This window comes from Tenrec ecaudatus, chromosome 4 (genome assembly GCF_050624435.1).
Source record: "Tenrec ecaudatus isolate mTenEca1 chromosome 4, mTenEca1.hap1, whole genome shotgun sequence".
NCBI classification, from domain to species: Eukaryota; Metazoa; Chordata; class Mammalia; order Afrosoricida; family Tenrecidae; genus Tenrec; species Tenrec ecaudatus.
In genome coordinates, this window is record NC_134533.1 from 22,494,810 (window position 1) to 22,504,256 (window position 9,447).

The 9,447-nt window shown below is 43.1% G+C and overlaps 1 protein-coding gene across 1 annotated transcript; it reads right to left on the reverse strand.

Annotated features, from left to right (window-relative positions):
* Positions 1–1,119: 1,119 nt before the first annotated feature.
* LOC142446580 (olfactory receptor 4X1-like) lies at positions 1,120–2,049 on the reverse strand. The gene has a single exon (XM_075548329.1). The coding sequence runs from the start codon at positions 2,047–2,049 to the stop codon at positions 1,120–1,122; it is 930 nt and encodes a 309-aa protein (XP_075404444.1).
* Positions 2,050–9,447: the final 7,398 nt, after the last annotated feature.

Genomic DNA, 9,447 nt, shown 5'->3' on the forward strand with positions numbered 1-9,447 from the left:
ACCAGCCCCCAGGGGGACGAACAAAAGAAACCGTGGGGGAAGGGAGACAGTAATCAGTGTAAGATATGAAAAAATTATCATTTATAATTTATCAAGGGGCCACGAGGGTGGTAAGGTGGAAGGGGAGCTGACATCAAGGGCTCAGTAGAAAATAAGTGTCTAGAAAATAATGATGGCAACGTATGTACGAAGGTGCTTGATTCAATGGATGTATGGATTGTTACAAGAGCTGTAAGAGCCCTCTAAATGTTTTTTGTTATTTTTAAAGAAAAGATAGGACAGGCAGGGCAGGTCATCCTTTGAGTGTTTCAGGTCAAGTAAGGAGTTTGTAGTTGATTCAGCAGGCAATAAGGAGTCATTGGGGTTCTTTCAGGAGGAGGAGGAAATGAGAGAAAGACTTTAACATGTTTCATCCGCAAGCATGTGGAAGAAAGAAAACCTGCCAAGTGCGAAGGGGATAGAATTGCATTTAGGATTTGGGTGCACATTCTTATGGTCTGGGGAGACGACTGCAGGGAATAAGACTCAACAGAGATGGTGAAAATAGTGCAGGGCAGCAATCAAACCCATACCTTAATCAACAGGCAGGTCGGCAGTAGCGGCGTGGGGAGAGGTGGACTGTTCAAGTATAGGCAAGGTGCCCGGTGGTACACAGTGGGTTAGTCGGGTCCTCTGTTGGAATGGCTGAGAAACAAGCGAACTCAAGAAGGAGCTGATCATCTAAGAGAAAACTAATGGGCCAAACCACTGGAGGCTTAGGAACGAAGGACTGGGAGGAAAAAAAGTGGGAGTAGATAAGTGTGGAAAAGAAGAGAATTTTATAAATGATGATGTCTGGAGAAATCACATAAAGTCTCATTGGAAGTTTCATTTTGATTCATTAGAAAGATGAATCTAGTGCGAGCATGATACAGTCTGTATCTCTTCTGTTCTAATGGCTCACCCTTATAGGTCAACTTGTGCTGCCCCAAACAGGGCAAACCTCCAGTCCAAGCTCATAACGACCATGAAACTGAAATCTAAAGAAAATAGGTGATTATCTTGAGGACACTCTGTCCATTCAAGGTAGAGTCAAAGTGAGCTCTTGTATGCCCTGAGTTCTAACTCCTCCTTCAGCATCTATTTTTCTTCCCAAGTCACTTTCCTCCCCATCAGTCTCCTCATGGCATTCTTCACCTCAGCATTCCTGAAGGAGTAGATGATGGGGTTTAGCAGTGGTGTGACCACTGTGTAAAACACAGCCACTATCTTGTCCACCGGGAGGGTGACACAAGGTCTCATGTAAACGAAAGAGCAGGGTATGAAGAATAGACCCACAACTGCAAGGTGGGAGGCGCAGGTAGAGAGAGCCTTACGCCGGCCCTCTGAGCTCTGGTTCCTCAGCGAATATAGGATGACCACGTAGGACACAAGCAGCACCACGAAGCTGACCACAGAAATGGAGCCACCATTGGCAATGATGAGCAGGCCAATGAGGAAGGTGTCTGAGCTGGCCAGCTTCAACACAGGATGGACATCACAGAAGTAATGGTCAATGACGTTGGAACCATAGAAGGGCAGCTGGAAAATAAGGAAGGTCTGCCCGGCAGAATGCAGCAACCCCCCACCCCAGGCAGCTCCCACCAAGAGGCCACACACGCGCCGGTTCATGATAACCGTGTAGTGCAAGGGCTTACAGATGGCCACGTAGCGGTCATAGGCCATCACAGTTAGCAGAAAAATCTCGGTGCCACCAAAGAAATGGAGGAAAAATATCTGTGTGATGCAGCCCTTGAGAGAAATCACTTTCTTCTCAATGAAGGAGTCGATGATCAGCCTGGGGGCGGTGACAGAACAATAACAAATCTCCACAAAGGACAAGTAGCTGAGGAAGAAATACATGGGTGAGGTGAGGCCCTTGCCGGCCATGATGGTCACCACGATGAGACCATTGCCCAACACAATGGCTGTGTACATGAGGAGAAACACCACAGAAATGATCTTTTGCACATTCCGGTTCTGGGAAAATCCCAAGAAAATTATCTCAGTCACATTGCTTGTAGCAGCCATCTTTCAACGTGCAAGGAATGACAGCCTGGAAGGCGAGAAATGAAAGAACTCTCAGTATGTAAAGTAACCTTTTGAGGCCTTAGGAGGAACCCTGGTGGCATGCATAATGGGTTATGTTGGGTCTCCTAACCTCAAGGTCAGCAGATAGAAACCACCAGCCTCTCTGGGGGAGAAAAATGAGGGTTTCTCCTCTGGGAAAAATTTACAGTCTCAAAAACCCCAAGGACAGTTCTGCTCTGCCCCATGGAGTCGCTACGGGTAGGAAGTCCACTCAAAGGGCAGTAAGTTTTCTGCCTTAAAGACTACTGCTCCCTCCTGAGTTCCCATACTGCCTTTGGTTCCCCCAAAACTTTCTACATAAGATCTAGTGGACAGGGATGGGGTAGGGAGGAGGAGCTGATACCAAGGGCTCGAGCAGAAAGAAAATGTTTTGAGAATGACGATGGCAACAAATGTACAAATGTGCTTGACACAATGGATGGCTGTATGGATTATGATAAGAGTTGTACGAACCCCCAATAAAATATTTTTTTTAGAAAAAGGACAATCATTGACTGGGTGGTATCCTTCTCAAAATAGAAGTTGACCATGTAATAATGCTTTTTTGAAATGTTTTCTGTGACCCAGGTGCACACATAAGCCAATTTAATCTCACCACAATAAAAATGAGAGGATATTTTATCCTAAGAAAACCAAGAGTCAGAGAGGTTCATTCACTTACCCAAAGCCACACTTTTTGGATAATTGCTATTTTGAGACCTGAATAGCTCATCTATTTTTAAAATGCAACCTGCAAGCCATGAGAGAAAAACTTTTAGGCGTTTGTTCTGCCTTACCATCTTCCATTAACATGACATCCTTGTTTTGTAGAGGGTCAACAAAAATGAGGGGACTCTTTCATAAGATCGATCGACACAGTGGCTGCAACCAAGAACTGCAGCATACCAAAGATGGTGCAGATGGGGTAGGACCAGGCAGCGCTTCCTCCTGTCATCCGTATGGTCGCCATGGGTGAGAACTGACTGGATGGAAACTAACAAGAAGAGCAACACCTTTTGCAAGGTGCTGGTGCTGCAGGAAGCAGGTGTGACACCCAGACTTTCCTTGCAGACACAAGCTGTGCTCTGATTTAAGTGTCGACTAGTAAATGAGACTTAAAAATCTTTGACCTGTACCTCAGCCATAGTCCATGAAGGAATCCAGTTACAGCTTCCTATTTCCCCTTTTCTGTATCCACCTCCAAGAATCATGGTGGAATCTGGGTGATGTCGCTTTCCCCCCACCCCTTCTAGCCTCTTTCCTCTGCCCGTTAGAGAGCATGGTTGGGTTCACAGCTTACAGAACAATTTGGGTTGGAAAAGCCTAGCACTTCATGGGGCACAGGAAAAATGACATGAAATCCTTATTCTACTTCCAATGTAAGGGCTTACGAAAGCCAGAGCTATAATTTCAATGATGGCTATGTGGCTTCGGACAAGTGACTAGACCTCTCAGAGTCTCCGTTTCCTTATTTATAGGCTTGCTGTTGTGTTCTTCTCTTACCTCCCCACCATGCTCCCCTGTGCATCTGCTACTCCCTTGGTGGCAGATACAGTGGGCACTGCAGCCTGTGGCAATGCTTCACACATAGGATGTTGATGTAGAAAACAAGAGTCTTAGATAGATCCGTGTTGCTATAGGGGGAGAAAATGCCTCTATTGCCTTCTATGAAATTTAGCTTCAAAAATGAATGCTCTCTGTTCTGATATTGGCGTCTGACTTGGGGGTCAGTGAGAGAAGTCCTCTAGGAGGAGTTGGAAGGCGCAATGTAGCTTTCAGATTTTAAAAAGTAGGAGTTTTAATCTTGCCCAAGTTGGTTGAAGGTGAGCAGAGCAAGATGCGTATGCAATGATCATCTATTGTTAAGGGTTAAAAGTTGTGTTAGAAAGAATGAAAAGAAATGGACATTTATGGAATATCTCTGCATAAACCGAAAATCTTTGCAAGACTATCTCATAAAGGTGTGGTCAGACCTATTAACCATTGACAGTGACTGGCATTTTATCCGTGGGGTCTAAAAGAACTTTCTTTATATGGCAGTAAGGATATGCAGTCCAAAGCTAAGCCCAACTTTTAAAAAATAAAATCCAAAGCAGGCTGCTCGTTAGACTAAAAAATGAACATACCGTGAATATGGTTTGTGGCTTTGATTCTTATCAGCTTCTTCCGGATGTATTCTGGAGTCAGAAAACTGACTCACTTGTATCACATCACCCTGGGGCAACAGGCTCTCTTTCACTAACAAAGTCTGAAGTGATCAAAGAAAGAAAAAGATTGGGTTACCATGCACAAGTCGAAATCTTGGCTCCAGACCTGGTCCTCGGCAAAATCTGTGAGGCTCATTTCCCTATATTCGGGTTCAAATGAGACTAATTTTTATTTCTTCCCAAAAAGATGTGAGAGTATCTTTTTCCAGCCACTTGAGTTTTTCAGAAGAGTCATACTGAAAATGCAAAGTACACAGGTGGATGGAAATCTAACTGCAAACTGTCCCGCACTGGCCAGGGTACCAATGGTTCGGGTGAGAATGACTCTAACCGCCACTCCAAGTCAAGATATAAAGTAGATTTTTCACAGAGGCCAAAACTCTGTCATTGAACTAGGAAGGAGACTGAACAGGATGCTGTATCATGTCTGCACTATCAGCTGAGTCAACAAATGTAAGAAAGGTTCCCCATGGAGGGAAGTGGGTGGAATCCAGAAGACCACCACCAGTGTGAATGCCCTGACTGAGGGTCTGGCCATCAAAAATAAGAGCTCATGACTATAACTGACTCCGAAGGTAATCCACACATGCAAGGCACCACTAATGGTAGATCTTCCCCCAAGGTCAAGGCACCACTAATGGTAGATCTTCCCCCAAGGTCTCACCAGGTGCCTTCAATGCCGTGACCTCAGTGTGTCACTCCAACCTTAAAAAGCTGCATGGGTCAGTCTACGCTAAAAACCTACCAGAAAGAGGATTGAGGGAAATGTTTGCTATATTGGGAAGCCCAAAGCATTTAAGGTGTGGGAGATGGAAAACTGAGATTAGAGAATTAAATTCCCTGAACTTTTCTTGTGTCCCCTCTCTGGGGAGTTTCTAATGGGAGAAAAAGACAACACTCAAAAGTTAAGGAATGTATCTTCCAATTAACGTAAATGTTAAGGGGAGATTTCTAATTGCCCTTTGGTGATGTTTTCCCTATCATTCTCAATTGAGTAGTGGAAAAGACATTGTGGAGGCTAAATTCTATTGGGGGTGAGGGTATACAGTCCAAAACTAGGTTCTACTTTTTTTAAAGCAAAATCCAAAGGAACCTACTGTGAATGTCATATCCTCTCTCTGGCCCCACCTCAGGCAGCCTCAAGAGGCTCTCAATGTCCTGCCTCTACTGACCTCTCACTGAGCTAATGAGGTCATTGAATTCTGGGAAGACTTTAACTTGAAGTCATCCTGAGTGAGCCTCACCATTTACATACTTCAGATGTGTCACCCGAGTCAGAAAATGCCAGACACGCAAGGTCTCTTGAGATCATCTTGTACAAGTCATTCGCTTTCAAGATGAGAAAGCCATCAAAGATTCAAACGGGTCACACAAAGGTGCCCACCCCATGTCCTGGCATTTGGCTAAACAAGCTCTCCCTCCCCGCCCAGTATGAGTCTTGTAACTGCTCATGCCTGAAGTTCTAAGCTTTGAACTGCAAGTTATCAACACATGGTTTTCACATGCGGGGTCCAGGAGAAAGACTAAGCCTCCATCATGGATGGGTACTGTCTCCTAAATAACAACCCATTACACTATGTTGTCCCCTTATTGGGAGTATGGGGGTGCAGAAACGCCCGATGACACTGTCACAGAGGGTGACATCCAAATGTATCTTCCCATAGGAATGTATCCATTTTGTTTTTTATTTTTAAAATCCCTGTGATTCGTTATAACAAAAAGAGCATGTTTTGTAAACCCAACTTACATGTAGCCGTATGCCACAAGGCCAAAACTCTATGATAATATACTTTTTAAAAACTTTGTGTGCAGTAGGTTAAGCATTACGCTGCTAACCAGATGGTTGGCAATTTGGGCCCAGCAGCTCCTCCTGCGGGTCAGCGTCCATACAGACTTACAGCGTTGGAATCTCTAGGGGGTGAATGCGCTGTCCTGTAAGGTCTGTGACTTGAATCGGTTCCATGGCAGTGCGGAGGATGCAACCCCATCAGCTGCCATCATTACCGAATTGCAATGACACTGTGACTCTCAGGTTTTGTCTGGATGTGCAGTGCTGTCGTTTCCATTGCTGCCTATGTTTGTATAGTTGCTGCTGTTGTCAGATTGTCCAGTATTGTGGACATGAGTCTTTGTGAACTTAAATATCAATAACTATTTTGAGAACGAAATAATACATAAAAGAAAAGGGCAGAACATATTAAACCTTCTGCTCCTTCACTGTGTTGTAACTAATAATGTTATAATTCAATATAGAAAGGTTTTACAAAACAATTATTTTGTTGTTGATGTTGTTTGTCATCCTGCTCCTATTGGCCCTATGGGCAACCAAAGGAAACATGCCAAAGAACTTCTCTGTCTTCAAAATTGATGCGATGATGGATCCCATTGCTGCAGCCACGGTGCTAGGTCATCTTGTTGAGATTCTTCCTCCTTCTCACTAAGCCTCTACTTTACCAAGCATAATATCCCTCTCCAGAGTCTAGTCTCTCCTCATAACATGACCAAAGTGTATGAGAAGCTCTCTCCATCCTTACTGTTGATGTTGATGCTGGTGTTGTGGTGGTTGCTGTTGGGTGTCATTGAATCGACTCTGACCCATAGTGACCCTCTGCACCACAGAAGGAAACACCACGTGGTCCTGCACCTGCCCCTATGCCTGAGTCCATTAAGGCAGCCGCTGTGTCAATCTACCTGATTGAGGTTCTTCCTTGATTTTGCTGCCCATTCACTTTACCAAACATATGTTCTTCTCCAGGGACTGGTCTCTCCTGACAAAATGTCCAAAATATGTAAGATTGAGTCTTGTCACCACCTGCCTCTAAGGCGTGCGTACTCTGGCTGTAATTCTCCCTTACTGCTAAGATGTACTCATTCTGACTGTACTTTCACCAACATAGATTTCTTCATTATCCTGGCAGTGAGCAGTATGTTCAATATTCTTTGCCGACACCACAATTCAAAGGCATCCATTCTTCTCTGGTCATATTTATTGTCCATGTCAGAAGCAGGAACAGGAAAAATCCCATGACTTTCAAGGAAGAAGAGTCACAGATCCCTGTCTGAAGTGGAGAAGAAGCAGAGACACCAGAGGTCACAGCACTGAGACCACTAGGCAGAGCAGAGGAGCAGAGTGCACATCATGAGCCAGAGTCGTGGATTCTGGCCCACAGAGTGAGGCAAAGACCAAGGGAGGCTGGAAGGTGGAGAAATCAGAAAAAGACACTTGGCTGCTGGCTGAGAAGAAACTCTTCTATAAACAAAAGGCTGAATAGGTAATGTTTTCTGTCCTGATTTGTGGTAACAATTTAACCTCTTTAGCAAACACCCATAACCATGTTGTCCCATGGGAGAAAGAGGAGGCTTTTTACGCTCATAAAGAAAGCCACTGGGAAGTTCTACTCTGTCCCATGCTGTCACTATGAGTTAGCATTGACTCCTGGTAGATCATAATATCTATGAGTTCTGTGTAGTCATTGCATAGATTTTCAAACCCAGCAAGCAGTAGAGGGCTGTGGTAGGGATGGTCGCTGATACAATGAAGAAGGATGGAGAGTAGAGGCATGTCTTATCTCTACCACGTGCTGATCAGTCTGCGTTGGTGCAGGATTGGATTTTCCTTCCCCTTTGTGTAGCCAGAGGAGGTCCGATGTGGCCTCACACCCATTTCAACAGTATTCTTCATAGTTTTAGTTTACAGTATCACAATATGAAGTATCCTTATTGCAATAGGAAAGATTTTAGGTGGATACAAACTATTGCAGTTCAGCGGACAGAGGAATGCCCTCAATATGATGGATTGACAGGGATTGCAACAAGGGGTTCAAACATAAGCCCAACTGTGAAGATAGAGCAGGACCTGGCTTTGTTTCACTCTGTTATACATAGGGTCACTATGCATCGGAACCATCTCGATGGCCCCTAACAACAATCATTACTGTATTGAAGATGCTTGTACACCTGTACATATACACTGGATGTCAGTCAGTTCAATGTATATTAATATTTTACTTACTTAGAGAAAGTAAAACTTTTTTCTAAGAAATTTTATCAAATTATACTGCCAGTACTAATTACAGGGGACTGCTTGTTTTCCTATACCATAATCAACGCTATGTACTTTCAGTCTTTTAAAAATGTTTCTGGCAATTTTTAAATCAAAATAATGCAGAAAAATGGTAAGATAAAACCAGATTAATATGGCTGTGATAGGATTTTTTTTTGCCAACATGGCACCTGTAAGAAGATGGGTGGAGCCAAGCCTGTCAATCAGGTCACAGCCTGATGGTGCCTCCTGGTGGGTGTGGCCTTCTAATAAGGAAAATCTTGGGAACTTTTTCTCTCTGTGTTTTCACCTTCCAGTTGAAGAGCCACACACAGACCTTTCAGAGCTCTGGAGATACACCCACTGCCATTGGATCCACATGACTTTTCACCCACCGGCCTGTGATCTTCCAGCATTTTGTGTCATTGTATGTGCCTGAATGACTTATTTACTAGTATCAGACTTATAGACTCAAGTTTGACTGGGCTGGAATGTTTTTCCTGATATACCACAACTTCTTGATATAAAGCTCTCTCTTACACATAGATGAGAGTCACTGGATTTGTATCCCTAATCAACCTGAACTAACACAGTGACTTCACATAGGAAAATGTTACTGCATATAAATTTCTTAAAAGGAAAGGAAAGGCATTCTCACATATGCAAGAGTTCAAAAATAGACTTACTTTCTTTTTCTAAAGATATTAAATAAATTACAAGATTGGGAATTTCAAGAGAACACTAAAAGCTATATAAGAAAAATGAACATAAATTCCAGAAATTCTAAAACATTGGGCTCTATGGATGCTTTGAATAGCAATTGGATATTGCCAAAGAAAGAATTTGTGAAGGGAAAAATTTTTGTAATTAAAGAAAATAAATAATTAGTGAAAGAAAGATAATCACAGAGGGACTATACTGTTAATCAATACATTGGGAATGCATTTTCTAATCGCTTAAGTGACTTTTAAAAGAAAACTAAAACAATTAATTACTTCCTAACTAAGAGAAATAGAAATGAAACAGAGTAGCAAATCATAGTAAACAAAAAAAGAGTTGAAATAATTTGAATGTGTTTGGTAAACTTATAGAGTTATGTACAAACATATC

Coding starts and splice junctions, on each gene's coding strand:
- LOC142446580 (XM_075548329.1), bottom strand. CDS start 2,049: ATGGCTGCTACAAGCAATGTGACTGAGATAATTTTCTTGGGATTTTCC.